Source organism: Phodopus roborovskii, unplaced genomic scaffold (assembly GCF_943737965.1).
Source record: "Phodopus roborovskii unplaced genomic scaffold, PHOROB, whole genome shotgun sequence".
NCBI classification, from domain to species: Eukaryota; Metazoa; Chordata; class Mammalia; order Rodentia; family Cricetidae; genus Phodopus; species Phodopus roborovskii.
Genome location: NW_026126410.1, coordinates 37,071,869 through 37,089,497, shown reverse-complemented (window position 1 = coordinate 37,089,497; position 17,629 = coordinate 37,071,869). Strand labels below are relative to the sequence as shown.

The 17,629-nt window shown below is 46.7% G+C and overlaps 1 protein-coding gene across 4 annotated transcripts in view; it reads left to right on the top strand.

Moving 5' to 3' along the window:
* The first annotated feature begins 378 nt into the window (after positions 1–378).
* Positions 379–17,629, top strand: part of Trio (trio Rho guanine nucleotide exchange factor) — a 284,459-nt gene continuing 267,208 nt past the window's right edge. Inside the window, exon 1 of one of the 4 annotated variants that reach the window (XM_051182602.1) lies at positions 379–631. In XM_051182602.1, the coding sequence (XP_051038559.1) occupies positions 475–631 (157 nt within the window). In that variant the 5' untranslated portion in view covers positions 379–474. Of the gene's footprint in view, positions 632–1,582; positions 1,663–17,629 lie in introns of those variants that run through there. The other 3 variants (XM_051182600.1, XM_051182598.1, XM_051182601.1) reach the window with 3 other exon arrangements.

Here is a 17,629-nt window from a genome sequence, read left to right as displayed (position 1 = left end):
CTGTCCGGAAATTGCCGAAACCCCTCTTTTTCCTTCCTCTCCTTTCCCTGCTCTCCCTTTCCTTTCACCGGGGCTCCCTCGGCCGTGATTTCTCCCTCCCCCTCCTTCCTTCCCCATTGGAAAGCAAGATGGAGGCTCGCTGCTACTGCCGCCGGCGCTCGTGATCGCGGAGCTCCGCCGGTCCCGGCCGCCGCCCTCGAGTGTCCGCACCGCTGCCCGCGCCCCGGCCGGCCACGCCGAGGCCGTGGCTCGGCGCGCCCGCCCCGCGCCAGGCTCGCGGCTCCCGGGCGGTGTCCTCGTCTATGTGGGCGCGCTCCTCGGGCCGAGCCGCCGCCGCCCGCCGCCCCGGGGCTGTGCGTCCGCGCGCCGGGCGCGGGCAGCTAGGTGCTCGGTGCCGCCAGGTCAGGCGCGAGCAGCTGGGTGCGCGGAGCTAGGGGCGCGGGGCCCGAGGCGGGCGCGGCCGCCGCCGAAGCCATGAGCGGCAGCAGCGGCGGTGCCACCGCCCCGGCCGCGTCCTCCGGCCCCGCGGCGGCGGCCAGCGCGGCGGGCTCCGGCTGCGGGGGCGGCGCCGGCGAGGGCGCCGAGGAGGCCGCCAAGGACCTGGCCGACATCGCGGCCTTCTTCCGATCGGGTGAGTCCCGCGGACACCCCGCGCTTTCGGCCGGCCCGGCGCGCCCCGCTCTCCGGCCCGGTACGGCCCTGCGCGCTCTCGTCCCTGTCGCCGCAGCGGGGCTTGGCGACCCACGCCGGCGTGTCAGGTTGCCCAAGCTGCCCGTGTGCTGCGGCTTGTCCCGGGCGCCTTCACTCGCTTTCCAGGCACTCGCCCCTCGTGCCAGGGGGGGGACACCCTTCGCCCTCCCGCTGCAGTGGCCACGGCCCGGCGGGTTGGGGCGCCGGCTCTTTGTCTCTTGCTGGAGGGCCGAGGAGGCGGCGGCGGGGACGGCGTGGGCGGAGGCCGGTGTCCCGGAGGACGAGCTCACCGGGGCCGGGGACAGGGGGCTGTTCCCTGTGCTGGCCTTAGTGCCGCTGGTAGCTGGACCACCGATCCCATTATCAGCGAGTGTCTTGGCTCGGGGCTCTAGCCTGTCATCTCGCTTTGGCGTACGGTCCTGTGAAACGGGGCAGCCATCGCACCTCAGCACAGGGACCGAGGACGGTGGCCAAGCTGAGGCGGCGGTCGGCACCGCGAGGTCGAGCCATTGTCTCTGGGGGAGGCCCGGGAAGGACACCTGGGACCGTGGTGGCCCTGGGGTGAGGTGCGGGGCCGTGGGCACTGCGTGGGTGGCGTGGACTTGGAGGCAGTGCCGGGTGGCTCAGGGTCCGCTCTGAAGAGCCGGGGGTGGCCGAGGAGGAGGCTAGCGTGGAGCCGGGCGGGAGGGGCTCGGGTGTGCGGCTCAGGGGGCGTGACAGGGCGTCCCGGGGACCCCGGTGACGGCGCCTCCTCCTGGCCCGGCCCGGCCCGGCCCAGATCCCGCGCGAGCCGGGCTCGCGTCCGCGCGTCCCGCGTCCCCGAGTGCAGTCCGGTCTGCTTGTGCGTCCCGGAGGCGGCCGAGGGCAGCGACGGTGGCCGGGGGCCTGCATCTCGGACAGCAGTCTCTAGCGTGCTGGTCTCGGTAGTGAGGATGCAGACTCCGCGCTGGAGAGCAGGAGCCGGAGGCCCAGGTCGGGTCCCAGAGAAGCAGGCGGGCTGGGGAGGGCGCGGGGCGACTGTTCGCTGGCCTCCCGGAGGTCGGCTGGGAGAGCCTCGGGGCCTGGTGAGCGGCCTGCACCGAGGTGAGCGCGGAAGGCTGATGGCTCAAGCTCTCGGTGGCCTTTTTCAAAGTCAGCTCCCAAACTGGGTGAGATCAGGGCGACAATCCGGGTCACTGGAAGCTAGCGATTGAAGCCACCAGCCTTGGGCGAGGCAGAAGTTAGTAGGGCCGTTAGATACCTGGTTCAGTTCTGTCTTCTTGATCTTTGTCTGGCAGGGTTATTTTTGATTCATCTTAACTGATTGGTTATGACTAGAAGTGACACATTACGGCTCTGCGGTGTCAGCTTGGGTTTAATATCCTCCCCAGTACTCCGTCTCCCGTGAGGTCCTTCCAGAAAGAAAGCAGAGGTTTTGAAAACACCAACTCCTTCAAATGAAAGCTTTGACAGATTTTGAATCTATTTTTTATTTTTTTGGTGTGTGGCTAGCTCGGTTGAGCAGAACTGAGCCATGCTTCCTCCATTCCCAGAAGCTATCGTTTGTTTGCTGTTTTCTTTTTTTTATCATCTGTCACAGAATTATAGATTTTATGCAGAAATCAGCTTCGTGATGATAGAAGGGTTCTTGTGCCCTAGAAATGGATGTTTTTTTTGAGGGGGGTGGTGAGACTATACTTTCTTATGTCTTGTGAACAGTTGAGTAATGGCTTGTTTCCAAAATTCCCCAAAGGCATGCTGGCCTTGATTGTCTCTCCTTACTCTGTTCGCTGCTCTTATTTTTTCGTAACCCTGGGTTGCCTGTTCAGTTTAGAGGCCTGTTGAAGTAATGCCACTTGCTCCTTTATTCCTTTATTTCAACCTCCAAAGTACTAGACAAACTTCGTTTTTAGTTAATTGACTCATGGTCAGGAGCCACGGTAGATTTGCAGTTGGTGGCCTCAGAAGAACTGTCCCATCCCAGGGATAGTGTGTGCCCCTTTTAGTACTTTTTCCATTCCAGGTTGCTCTGAATCCCTGCTCTAGATCTTAGTAGTTGGCATCTGGGCCAATGGTATCTAGTACAGGATGCAAAGGGGCTGGTAAGTTTGGCATGGGTACCATGGTTGTATTGGTGACCTTGGCTAGGGACATCATGGACTAGAGCACTTAAGGCAGGAAACCCCAGGACATATTTGATTGAAGGTGAATGCATAGGAGTTGCCAGATCCACCTGTATTGTCTTTAAGATGTTCGAACAGGGAAAATATGTTCCCATTGACTGGGGAGGACCGGTAGGGTGTGAACAGCTCTCCAGGGTATCTGATCCTGACTCTGAGATGCCAACTGTGTTGGAGGAGACAAAAGCTTTTTATTGCTTACCTTTACCTTCTCAGCCCTGCAGCTATAGTTGTTTGGCCCCCTTTTCTGCTTGTTCCTTCTTGCTTGTTTATTGAGCTTTATTTTTGTAGCTGTAGATGAAACTTGTCCCTGTGGTAGGATGAAAGAGAAAGATGTCAGCTTAACAGAACTTTTTAACAAAGTAGCTCAAGAATAGAATGAGCTACAGTGTTACTTTTTTCCCTCTAGTCAGTGGAGGTGTTCCAGCTAAGATGATGCCACCTGCCAAAATTTGAAGGTGGGTGCTGGGGACAGGGTGTCTACCCTAGAGGGAGGGGAGAGATAGCCCTTGAGGACTTTCCTGTGAACTTTGTAGTTCCTTCACAGCTGTTAGTTAGTACTTGTACATTGTGTTTTAGTTTTTCTTTGAATTTCAGGCCATTAGTCATCCAGCATCCATCTCCCTTAAGGCCTCATCTCCTATGCTGCTGTTTCATTCTCCTCTAAATACTTTGTTAAAGAAAATTCCTTTTTCATTTAGGTAATCCCGATCAGCCACTCCTAGGCTTGGCATATACTGGCAGCCAGCAGGTTTTTGATTTTTGCATATGTCAGTGGAATTTGAACTTCACCTTTCTTTGTTCAGAGTGGACCATTGAAAAAGACAAGGAAAACTTCAAAACCAAACCAAAACAAAGAGCGCAAAATTGAGCTGGACCAGTTTTTGCATTTTACAGATGAGAAGGAATCAGACTCACAGGGAGGTTGTTTGACTTTCTCCCAGAGTGGAACCGGGTAGAGGTGGGATCAGGACTAAGAAGCCTGATATGACTCTTTCCCGGATGCCTATCATGGCCAGGATGTTGCTTACATTAGTTCTCAGTGCCTCTGGGACCAATCACTTTTATTGCCAATCTATTTTGGGTCCCTGTCCTTGTGGCAATAAATCATTCTTTCAGAGCTCTGTATTTAACCTTGCTAGAGTGTGTGTATGGGGGGGGGGCACTTACATAAATGCATTATTTTTAACCTGCCTAGCATTTGGTTGGTGTTAAATGAATGTGTGGAGAACAAAGGTTTGGGGTTACTCTGAAGCCCTCACACTGCGTTTCTTTCTTATTAAGTCTTATTCTGGATGCCTCTGTGCCGCCCTCCTCCCTCCTCCCTAGGACACCATGAAGAGACTTGAGTGTGCCACTTGGTGAGGGAGCAGCGTGCATGCTTTCTTGTGCTTTGATGTGATGGTTTCTTTACCGAGTACCTGCAAGCCTTTCTTCATATTTATGCTCTTAATACCAGTTACGGTGCAGGCTGCAGACTTGTGTTGTGTTCTGAAGCCTGGAAGCTGTGGCTACTTTAGGTTCTAAAACAGTGACTGTGTTCTGAAGTAGGTCCCTGGAACCCTCCCTTGCCTGAAAAGGAAAGCTGAAAATAGTGTTCGATGCTAGTGAGTGTTGGTCTGTTTCTTAGGTAGCCACGCTGCTTTAGAGGGAAGTGAGGAATCTAAGAAGAATAAGTAAATAAGCCAATCCAGATGTGACTTTCGAGAAATAACATGAGATCAGTAAAATCATCGCTTTCCATTGAGATATTGCAAACTAGTTTATTGATGTAGGGTATTTTATTTTTTCCCCATTTGCATCTTAACTGTCTAAGATTCCAGTAAAGATTTAGTTGGAGCTATTTTAACCCTTTCAACTTTTCACCAAGAGTTTAAAATGAAACCAGTGGTGATGTTCAAAGTGAAATGTGTTTTAATTAAGATATTTAAAGGTATGGTTAAAAAATGTAAGGGTTTCTCTGTAGCCTTGGCTATCCTGGAACTTGCTCTGTAGAACAGGCTGGTCTCAAATTCATAGACATCTGCCTGCCTCTGCCTTCTAATTGCTGGGATTAAAAGTGTGTGTCACCACTGCCCAGCTTTAAAAAAACTTTAAACATTATGATGAATTTGGAATTTGTTCCTGATTGAAAGAGGTTATGTCTGAAGTTATCAATTTAAGTAAACTATAGCTGATATTTATTTTGTTTACTTACTTTACTCCTGCACTGAGAAAACAAAATTTTAATCTCATATTCTTGGCAGAATTCCAGGGAAAAGTCAAGTTCTTAATCAATAGCCACACAACTTATGTTGATAGAAGTGAGCTCTGTTATACTATAAAAAGCAGCAGTGGTGACCTTCCTCATCAGCTCTACTGTGCAGTGGGCTTCATTGCCTTAAGTGCATTATCTCGACAGTACCGCAGGCAGACAGGTCCTATGTGGACAGTGAAGAAAGCATCTGGGTAGCAATTTCACATTGGCAGCGGAAGGTGTTTTCTGCTTGGGTGTCCTTTCCCTCATTCCTGCTTCTCTGGCCTCTGCCCCACACACTTGGCGATTGAGCTCTCTGCCTGGAGCACAGGTGTGCACTGTAGCTTCTTGCTCTTAATTTAATCTGATGGGGTGCAACAGCCAGGAGGGGCTCGTGGCTGGAGCAAGAGCCGCTGGGGAGCTGTTGACTGGATCAGTAGTACAGGCATGAATGCACCCATGGGAAACTTCTCAGTGACCACCGGGGAGCTGGCTGCTTTTCTTTTCTGCCGGAGCCATTCTGGGATAGTCCATGCATGTGCCTCTGAATTGATAGTGGGGGAAGGCTCTGAAGGCCTTGGTGTGCGGCTGTCTCCTCTGCCTTCTGTCCCTGAGTCTTCCTGATCTCTGGTGTTAGATTCTCCTCCCCCAGAGAAGCCATGTATTAACCAACACTCCACCAAACCCCAGCAGAAGACTATATCAGCTCCCTGCCAGCTTATAGAGGCCAGTTTATCTCCAGTACAGCTCTGTTGTGATGTTACTAGTCGTCACAGGGAAATCTTCTCTTAACATTTATGGTTGGTATGTAAATATTCAGTTTGAGACTTTATTTTTTCCTTTTTCTTTTCCTGAGAAAGGGTTTTTCTGTAGACCAGGCTGGCCTCAAACTCACAGAGATCCACCTGCCTCTGTCCCCTGAGTGCTGGGATTAAAGGTGTGAGCCACTACCACCCTGCTTTGAATTCTTAGTCAATAGTAGAAAAATTTAATTTCCTTCATAGTTGTGTTTTGCCTTTAATTTCCTCTTTCTATTCCCTGCCCATGTAAGGAAGCCCCCGAAGGTCCAAATAAGGAGCCCGTATGCATGTCACAGGGGTGAGGAGCTGGTGAGAGAGGCTCACTTGGGGTTCAGTGATCAGAGAGCAGCAAGAGGATGGTTCTTGAACTGTCTCTGTGCTGAGACTTTGCCCCCTGCGGAGTGTTTAGTCTGGTGGCACATGTGCTGTGGAGGCCAAAGACCTTCTGTGGATAAATGCACTTGACTTTTAGAATACTAGCCACATGTCTGTGATTCTCTCAGGTGGGGGTTGCAAAATCACCTATAGACAAGTGTGATGCATTAAATACATCACCCCATTTGGGTTTTTCTTGGGGAAATAAAAGTCCCTCTCTGGGTTTGCATGAGAAGGGTGGGTTGGGAAAATTGTCTGGCATGTCAGTAATAAGGTCTGGTACTTAAGGCACTGGTCACGTGTCTTTCAGTACTGCCAGCTATGCTGCTCTAAGTGTCCCCTCTCTGGTGTTCTTTACTGCTGTACAGCACGACAAGCAGGGTAGCACACCCAGCATGGTCTGCCCAGCCCCAGCACTCCTGGCATTGAAGAAGGCTTTCTAGGGATGAACGGCATTTTCGGAGCCAGACTGTTCCTGTCTCACTGTCTACAGAGCATCCCTGGGTTTTCTTTCTACCCATTTCTCATTCTGAGAAGGAGTAAGGGAATTGTTGATGTGTCCATATCTCCCTCACGGAAGACTTGTAACCATGAAATAAACAACTGTTCCTGAACTTGCAAATATAATTCACATGTGTAGGTTACCTGTAAAGGATAATCTCTAATATTTTGGGGTAAGAATTTTTGGTACTTTTTTCTTCTTTGGTTTCCATTTTTCATTTTGTTCCGCTTTCTCTTATACTGACCCCATAATACCTTTCAGTTTATTTATTCATTTAACTCTGTGTGTGTTTGTGTGTGTGTGTGTGTGTGTGTGTGTGTGTGTGTGTGTGTGTGTGTGTGAGAGAGAGAGAGAGAGAGAGAGAGAGAGAGAGAGAGAGAGAGAGGGAAAAGGGAGGGAGAGGGAGAAAGACAGAGTGAGAGACCCAAAACCATACCTATTCTGAGTCTACCACACAGGAGCCATCTAACACCAGCCCTGCCCTCCAGGGAAGGCTGGTAGTCTGTTAGTGTTCTGTCTTCCACTGGCCACTTAATGCTGTGATTTGTCAGGTCCTATGTAAGATGTGTCATGTACCTTTTTTCTTTGAAACTAAAATCTCCTCTTCAGCATGTGGTGCACTTTTGGTTACAGATGGTGTTAGCATCTTCTGAGGGTGAATGACCTGCCCCATTTCACTCTTATAAAGACACCTGTTCTCTTAATTTTCCTAACAGAGGGAGAGAGTAAAATGACCTCCCTGTATGCAGCATCCTGCAGAGTCTGTGTTGTCAATTTAAAATTTAATACATAGATCCTTGGTTTTTGCCGGTCAAAGCTATAATTTAGCAGTGTAGTACCAAATAAAAGCTGAGTGAAAGATTCCAGGATAAAGCAAGCATTTCTTCCCCTGTTTTTGTTTGGGTTCTCTAATTTCATTTCTGTTTCTTTTTTCTTGCCTAATTACAACAGATGCTACTTCTACAAAGATAACACAAGAAGCCCTAGATACCCACGTGAGGTGTGATGGCAGTGTTTTATTCTGCTCACATCCATTGCAGGGAAGCCTTGATTGAAGTGTTGATCCAATGTCTTTGGCTGTCTGGACTGGATCTAAGTGCTGGGAAATGTCTGTGGTTGTACATGCAATGTTGGCAGGATAGGAAGGGCAAGGCCAGCTAGCCAGGGGTGTTCCTTAGGCCATCACCATATTATACATTATAATGAGTTCTAGGGCTTCCTGCCTAACTTAGGCAAAGAACAAGCAGTCATGAGAAGGACAGAGGTCTGGGGATCTTCTTTTGGAGGGGCAATTTTGCTAAGTGGCTGTGGCTGTTCAGGCTTGTCTGTGTAAAGGTATTTTGTTGTCTGCACTCTTCCTTTGCTGTTTTTCATGTACAAGCAGACTATGTTGAGATTCAGTACTTAAGGAGGAGGCTCATTTCTCCCTTCTCTTCAGTGAGACAATTCTTAGGCATCTGTTTTAGACTTTTCTATCTGTGGAGTTCCTTTTCACCAGACCCACTTTTTCTGGTCTCCTCATAGTTGATAGACAGCATGATCCTTAGGGATTTTCAAAAATTTTTCAGTTTTCTTAGTATTTGACAATTTCCAGAATTAAAAGAACAGACTTGGGTGGCTTTTAAGTATGTAATTGTGGGTTACTTCTGACCCATTATTACACTAAGTCTTTTATTTCAAAGTAACAAGAGTAATACAAAGGGCAGGTCCACATCATCTTAATTGAATTGTAGCTTTTCTGTTACTTTTGCCTATTTGGGATGTTTAGTTGCCTCTGTGTTCACTGTTAATTACATTTAAAGTTAGAGTTACTTGGAAAGCAAAGAAACTATTTTGAGAGTTCCAAGAAATTATTTTGAGAGTTCAGAACCTCTTACTCTGCAAAGAAAGGCTTTAATCTGATTTCCTACTAGTTTCCATTTCTCTGTTCACTTTGTCTCTGTGTGGATTTAGATACATCATTTTATACTATTTTGATTCTGAACCATTTGAGTGTAAGTGTGATGATGCCCATTGCCTCTAAATCAGTGGTTCTCAACTTGTGGGATAGCAAATATCTAGCATATCAGATATTTACATTACAATTCATAACAGTAGCAAAATTACAGTTAAGAAGTAGCAATGAAATAATTTTCTGGTTGGTGTTGCAGCATTAGGAAGGTTGAGAAACACTGATCTAAATGGTTCTGTATGTGTTTCTAAGAATGAGAAAATGTCCTGGTGAAATGATGAAGATCAGGAAATTATTGTTACTGTTTTTGTTTTTGAGACAGGCTTTCATTAAGTAACCTGAGTGGGTCTTGAACTTGTGGTCTTCTTGCTTTAGTGTCCCAGGCTAGGATTACAGGCCGGCAATACTGTACTTTGTGAGTACAATAGCATCATATAAATCTACCAATTTAATAAAATTCTATTTGCTCCAGAAATGCCCTTTTAACAATTAAGAAAAAAAATGATGGTCCATGATCATTTTAGGATCACATATTACTTTTAGTTTTTAATAGCTCCTTGGATGCCATTAATGAGGACATCTTAGTTTATCTTCTCTGTTACCTTGATATTAGTGACTATTTGTCCTGATAACTGTCTGTCAGTTTGAGATGTATGATTCCTCATTCTATTCAGGTCCTGGAGTTTTTGCCAGGAGGGCTTCCCAGACAGCCTGTCTAGTAGCAATCCCACTGCATCCAGCTGCCTCACTGTACCTAGCTGCCCTCTGCATCTAACTGTTCCAGTGTGGTAGTGTCACCTTCATTATTCGGATCAGGTGGTGACTCCAGGTCTCTCTCCCTTTGTAATTACTTAGCATTTTGTGGGGAGATAATTTGTGGCTACGCAAAACCCTCTTTCTTTCCTTAGTTGTGGCGTCTCTTGTAGATTTTTGTCTGAACTACTTGTTTCTTGGTGGTTTGCCAAATGGCGATTTTTCTAACAGTATCATTTTTGTTATTGTTTTTCCACCACGAAGAAGTGGTTTTGCTTCTGCTTAACGTAACGTGTGTTGATAAGTATGGCCTCATGAATTGCTTTCTGTTAGTTATAGCCCTGCTGTCGTTACCTTTTTTGAAGCCCAAACTGTCTGCAATTTGAGCAGTGGCCTAGGGATCACTCTTTTACTTTTCATGACCCGTCTCCATCATTTTATTTTATTTTTAGCTGTTTCTCACTTACTTCATGGCACAATAAATAGTTCAAGGACCATCTTGTTTTTCCCTTGCCCCAGCCCTGATATCAGCCATTACTGACTGACTCATTTTAGCAGAGTGGGCACTAAGTGTGCTCATTGCCTGTAGAACCTCTCAGTGGACTGCACTCATGAGTATGTGCATAAATACTGCATAACCAAACACATATTTAACGTAATGACACAGTTGCATTCATACTCAGGTCTCTTTCTGCCCCTAACTGGAAGAAAAACCATGTGTTAGATTCAGGCAGCTGACTTGCTCACAGGGTTCTTAGTCTTGTTGCTTCCATGTTGGTGACTCTGTTTTGATGGTGAGGTGTCTGGCTTCTCTTACTTCACATGCAGAAAATAATTACAGAATCCATGCCTCTACCAAGGCAGTACACAAATGTCCATCTTCAGGTTGAAAATGTTGGTCAGCTTTTGTTCTGCATAGAACCTTGTGAGGTAGTCATCCAAACAGACAGATGAAGTCATGATCTTCAGTTCCCCAGAGGCTGCCACACTCCATCTGCAGATTGCTTTCCCACGATGCTGAAGTGCAAAGTTGGAAATAAAGAGTTGCCAAGAAGGAAGGAGAGATTAATTTCAAATAGATATGGTTTACTAAAATGACACCTATTGTGGGGAAGAGTTTATCATCTTCATCCCATTGTACACTAATTGCTGGAGAGAAGAACTAAGGAAGGTATTAGAACACTAAGAATATCTGATGAAGTGTCCGTTGGAGTGACAATGGCTGTGAACCGATGAGGTTGGATTGGGCACATCTTATCTCAGGACGCCAGTGCACTCTGTAAGTCAGGAGTCATGGTTTCAACATGCAGTACCTGATGCCTTCCCTTGACCTTACAGAGACACGTGTGGTAAATGTAGTGCAGTGGTACTCCTGGTTTGGAGTGTGAGTTTTGGGAAGGATGTGAGTGTGGACATGCGTGTGCACATATATGCACTGAGTTCTAGAAATCATAAAATGGTGGGTGAGATTTTTGTCTTCCGGGCAGAGTATTTGCTCTTCTGGTATTGTTTATTATTTTTTTTTTTGCATTAAATCATAATGTGGAATTTTTGATCCTTGATTTGAGGAGGTGGGCTTAACTTCATAGATTGTGTTCTGCACTATCTATAAATATTCTCATTCTTGTTAAATTGCATTCTGGGAAATTGGGCTGCTGTCCCTCCTGAAGTCCTTCATACGACTAAAACCTTTTGTCAGAAAAGGATGGTGGTTTCTTAACCCTGTAAGAGAGGTTTTTGACGTGAAGCTGGTGAGTAGACTGAGGGTGAGCCACTGCTAACAGGCCAGGCGTTCTTCAGAAAGGCTTTTGTATTTGAGAATGGTCATCGTTTCACAGCGGTGTGAATATGAAAACCACAGAACTGTATTCTTTAAATGAGGTGAATTTTATAATACCTAAGGTAAGCTATAAAGAAAAGGGGTCTGGATGGTAGATCCTCAGATGTCTTCAGTTTTGGGATGTTTCCTGTGATCCCCTTTGAGGAAGGCAATGATAATCCGAGCTCACAGGGCTTTTTCCACAGCGTTTTAGGACAGACTTGAGGTTACTCCATGGACCGAGTCCTCCTGGAAAGCAGCAGTTTCTGGCAATAACTCCTCCTCTGACATGGCCTTGTGATTTGATCCCAGTTATTGAGTTTTCTACCAATCCCTTATTGTTGTCCAGGAATGGGGAGAAATCACTGTATTTAACAGGAGATTGTGGACCTGATCAGACCTTTGCTTGCAATATGGTGGCATATTTAGAATTTTGTAGACTTTGGATTATTTTTTTAGCAAGTGTTAAAATAATTGCATTTCCTTCCTACTGATGGCCTCAGACCCAGTGAGTTTTTTGTTTGTTTGTTTGTTTGTTTTGTTTTTTGGGGGGTAGGGAAGATCATGGCTGGAAAGGGTGAAACTGGCTATAGTTGAGTTTCCGACAAAGTTATGGTGAAATTGACATGAGCAGCATTCTGTTGTGTTCCTCCTTCCTGATGAGAGTGATATTGTCACAGCCAGAGCTTTCCACCAACGCATCTTATACACCATACACTGGAGTCACTTTTCCTCATTTAACATGGGGACCAAGATATGGAGTAGTTTGTTAGATTCCCAAATAGAAACCATTAATTTGCAGAAAGGCATAAGTACTCAGTGGCAAGAATATTCTTTGTATGTCCTGTGGAGTTCAGTTGACACGTTGTACAGTGTATTTTAGCCTCACCTGAAGGCAGAAATCTCAGGAGGAAGACAGGATTTTGTGAGGCTTCCCAATTTCTTTGGGGTGTGGTTTCTGAAAGAATTGAAGCTCCAAGACTTTTTGTTCTTGCAGCCCTCTGAAATTCTGTTCTAGTGTATACATTCAATGAACATAAAGCAGGCTGGAGGGCACCCGCTTTGCAGTGTCTGCAAAGGGACCAGAGGTGTAGGGCAAGAGCCTCTTCTTAGCACAGTGCCTCCTGTTGGGCGGTGACCTTTGTGGATGCATGCTCTGTCATCCCTGTTTCTTAGTTCCAAATGCCTAGCTTAGCATTAGTTAGCACTTGAAGTGCTTCTCATCTTCAAAGGCCTTTATGGGCATTAGTTAATATACATGACACTGTAATGAGTGAGCTGTTTATCCCTGAGCAGCGTCAGTATGCCGGGTGCCATGCAGCTGGAGAAGACAAAAATATTGTTCTGTCCAATGGGAGTTTATAGTCCAAAGAGGCAAGATGATTAGGCAGGTTCTCTTTTGGCCTCCTTTTAAACTGTGCTGGGGAATAATGTAAAAGTTAAAATTAAAGAGATGATCGGCGAGCACAGGCTATGTAATTGAAATTGCCCTCAAGGTGAAAATGAATTTTGAGATGCTCTTAAAAAGACATAGTGCATTAGGTCTCATTTCTCACACGTTGGTTGGCAGAAGTGATGTCTTCCTCTGCTCTAGACTAGGGCAGCAGTGTAGACCAGGCAGAATCAGTCTCTGTTCTCTTGTCCTGCTCATCCTCAATGCCTGGTTTTATTTGCACTGTATTGGATGTTGTATTACAGTGACAGTCGCATGTGAGGGCTGGTGGATTTCTGAGTTGCAGACCAGATCCGATTGCTCCCCTGCTTTGGCAGAGCCAGGCTCAAGGGAAACTTGAACTTGTTGCTCTGTCAGCACATCCCACATTGTGTCCAGCACTTCCTGCTTGTGCTTGCTGGTCCCTCCCCCTTTGTGGTTTGCTTTCCCGATGAGTTCTGCTGCCTTTGGGAAGCTGCACTTGTCTATCCTGTGCCTGCTTTCTGTGGTCCATTGGTCTTGGCATGGCACTGGTGTACAGCTGACTTTGGCTCTGGTTCTTTTGTGTTGGAATTATCCCTTCAGTTATGAGTGTGAGCTGCTGGGACCTCTGATCCCACTGTCCTCCCAGAGAAGCAGAGTAAACAACTCCTGAGTTATACCCATGCTTCCTTAAGTCAGACCAGTGCAGTTCCTGGACTTTAAGACACAAGATCTCTCCATCTAGTTCTAGAATAGAGCCCTGAAATGTGTAATCCAGATGTAGACACATGTAATGAATGCCCATGTAGACAGGTCCTCTAAGTTATGCCTTAGCTTAGTTGTGGACCCTGGGAATATATCTGTCCAGTTATGCTGTAATAAAGAAATAACTGAGGCCAGTACTTATCAGGAAAATATGTCTATTTACCTCACAGTTTTGGAGGCTGAAAGTTTTAGCCTCAGGCTCTGGACAGGGCCCTTAACTGCTCTACAGCTTGGCAGATACGTGATGATGAGAGCACATGCAGGCAGTGGAAATCCCCCTGTAAGACAAGTGATTCAGGGTTCAGGTTCCTTGTCCATAGCTACTTCTCTCATGAGAACTAACTCAGGCTTTCAGGAGAACTACATGAATCCCTGTTGATAGGCAGTACTCCCAGTGACCTGGGGATTTCTCATTAGGCCCCACCTCTTAAAGATGTATCCTTTCTCAGTATGACCACACTGAGGATCAAGGCTCTAGCTGATGTATATATTCTTTAGGTATAAGACATTCACACACTCTAGCAGAGACCACAGTTAGTATTGAGTACGGTGCGATAAGAGCAATTGTAGATTCCTTCCATCAGTGTACCTGCAGCACATGAAGAGCCTGAGTACCACCATCTATGAGGTATGCTTGCTTTGTGAAGGAAAAGACACAGTTGGGCCCCCAGCTAAAGAAAGTGATGGTGTTGCCATAGAGATGTTGCACAGTTCAGAAGGAGACCAGAGTGATCACATCGTAAATGATCAGAACAGATGGCTTGTCATCTACGTTCTCTCAGCCCAGACTCTTTATACTGATACTCAGAGCACGGCAAATGTCAGTTCTTTGTTCATTTACTGTAGAGATGCCAGAGTTCATACTGAGTAAGTTTCCAATTGGGTGATAATATGCCATAGACACAGTTACAAGTGATGGTGATGTAGGGTGGGGAGATATTTGAGGAATCTTTAACTCTACCGATAGAACACAATAATTCATACGTCTTTCACTTTCCGCTTTATAAATTTCACACCGTATCATTATTTTTTTTCTTTTTGACGCTGGTAAATCAAGCACAGGGTCTTGTACAAGCATCCCACCACTGAGCTACATTCTCAGATCCTTCTCTTACTATTTTCATAGCACCAGTCAGGGCTGTATATACATACACATACCACATATGTGTATTTACATGTATGTTTATCTGGTGAATGAAATGTGTGTGTGTATTTTTTGTTTTAAGGTAAGGTCTCAGTGTGTAGCCTTGGTTGCCTGCCTTGAAACCATACTTCTGCCTCATCCTCCCAAGTGCTGGGATTCTGGAAGAGCACCACCAATCGCTGGTGCCTGGCCAGTCAGGGATCATTTCCTGGCTTGATAGAAACTGAGATATGCTATCAGAGTTTTGTTTGCAAAAGAATATAGTAGTACCATTTTAGGTTTAGACAAAACAAAGCACTGGTCATTATTAATATAGTTGTAAATTCTTATGTGCCGAACACACTTAGAAATCTTAGCAGGCTTTCCTAAGTTCATTCTGTTGGGTTTCACTATGTGTCATCCATCAATACTTCTCTGCTAAAGGAATGAACAAGTAAGCTTTGCATTCTCCAGACCTCCCCGCATTGCCGATGTATGACTGTAGGTTCTTGTCTATTGCACCTCTGCCCACCGAAGGGCCTTTTGCTTGTCTGTTCTGTTTCTCAGCTTCTGGGTTCCCATCTTCTGAGCAGAGAAGCAGACAGCCAGTTAGCTTGGCTCTGTTGGATGTAGTAATTCTTCTCTAAAGCCTTATCAAACTATCTCTGGGTTGCTGAGGGAATAATTCACACCTTGGCTAGCTAGCATGCAGCTTCTACATAAAACCAGGATTTGAGGCTAGCCTGGGCTAAATGAAACAACAGAAATCGCTACTACTGCCACAGCTGCTGCCACAGCTGCTGCCGCCGCCGCCCCCACCATTCATTTGGGAACAGTTTTAACAGAAAGCCTCAGCCATTAGAGGGAGAGAGGTGTGGGGGTAAGCCACAGTGTCTTGGGTCAACACCACACACTCACTACTTGGCAAAGTTGGCAGAGCTGCCTGATAACTATGCTGCCCCAGAAGGGGTTAGAGCCAGTCCGAGTGAGTTAGAAGGAAGTTGTCCAGATGTTCAGATGCCTGGCTTGGAGAGGTCATTTGGTGTTGTAAAAGTTTGTGGCTTTGTTGTGTCTGCTTTTCCTCAGAGTACTTCAGGAAGATTCAAACCGTGGCCTCTCAGCCAACCAGATCCCTGTTTCCTCCATTCAGCCTCTTGCCCCACTCACTGGTGTTGCTAGGACTCACCTTTCCAGTCAGTTATTCCCTTGTCTGTCACTTACTCCAGGAGAAACTTCCTCATTTTGTGTTTAAGTCAGACTCAGCGTTTTACACATAGGTCCCCTGCCCTGTAGTAACGGTATCCGTTTACATGTTGAGTGACTTAAAAAGTATCAACAGCATGTAAGGCCCCTGAGAACTGTTGTCAGGCGTCCACTGAAGCAGGATGGATGGCCTCTTCGTGGATGTGCAGTGATAAGGACCCCTGTCCTGGTAAAAAAGGACTGTCTGAAGAAAAAAATGGGTGAATTCCAGTGGTCTCCACCACCCTGCACTGCCCTCTTTAGCTTAGCCTCCCTGTAGCCATATTTTATTTCCCAGTTGTCCACTGTTCTTTCTCAGACTCAGTGTTTCATCTACTTCTCAAGGGGACGGACTTTCCTCGTTCAGGAGAGTGCTTCACCCATGGGTCCCTCTTCCTGCCTGTCTTTGCCCGGAAGGAGGCTCCTTGAGAGCTGTGTTGACCCTCCTGGTGGTGGTGTCATTCTTAGGCCTGTGTCCTGTGCCCTGTGCCTGGGTGTTTGGGCCTCCAGGGGCTGCTGGGTGGCCAGGGGCTGCCAAGCTCACCCACCCATTCTAACTGGCTGAAGTGTTTCCTTCCCAGCGTGAACACTTGAGTTTTATTTTCTCATATGGTTTCCTTTCTCCCTTGTGTTTATCTTCTCTTTTTGACCCTGCTAGGTGACCTACTCCACTCATGCGTGGCTGGTCACAGAGCAGGGAGGCAGAGCTAGGAGGTTTTTTCTTTCTTTTTTTTCTGAGCCAAGAATTTAGCAGAGGTGTCTGTAGTTCAGTGATTCTCAGGCTGTAGGTCATGTCCCCACAGGGGTTGGGAATCAGATACCCTGCATATTTGCTATTTATATTACTATTTGTAACAGTATCAGAGTTACAGTATGAAGTTGCAATGAATTAATTAATTCTGTGGTTGGGGAATTGTATGAAAGGGTCTCAGTGCCAGGAAGGTTGAGAACCACTGCTGTAGAGTCTGATAGACTCTGCTTCAGCTCCTAAGCACAGTCATAAACTGGGAGGGAGCTGCGCCCACTTAGTCTCCATCACTCATTTCCCTCCTGTCCCTACCCATGTGCCTTGTCGCCTGGCAGCCACTCCACCCATTCCCATTCTTGAACTTCCTTCTTTAACCAGTGTTGCCTGTTTGTTATGATCCTGGTAAACTTGGTTTAGCACTGAGACCTGATGTTGTTATTCTTTTGGAGTACTTTAGTCCATTTTGTTAAACTGTGTTATTTCTTGAAGATGATTTTGACTCACCTCTGCCCTAGCACACATAATTTCTCCCCTATATTTTATTTCTAAACTGTAATTGTCATTGAGAATGAATCTACTACTGTTTGTGCCTCTAGTGCTTGAGAATGAGCAAGGAATGCTGTATCCCCAATCTTGTGGTGGGGGGCAATTCCCTTCCTGTCTCTGGAGTCAGGTGTTCAGTGGTTAACCATTGAATCAGCAGACTTGGGCAGAAGTCCCAGACATTTTATGGTATGGTGTCGTCACTGATAAAAAATTTTGTGGGATCGGGAAGAAAGGAAGAGAGAGGGAAGCAAGCGAGCGGGCAAGCATGTTCTTGCAGATGAGTGAGGGGGAGGCAGCGTGTGAGGGAAGGGTGATGGAAGAATGTCCCCTGCTTGCTTGGCTGAGGTCCTGTTGCTGCTGTTGACCGGCTCAGTTTTGTTCACTGCCGCTAATGAGTTACAGTCCAGCTGTGTGCCAGCTGACCCTTGATTGGCAGGTGCACTGTGGACCCAGTTGGTTTTTGCTGACTGATCCACTGATCCCTGGGATCAGTCAGCAAAGTCCAG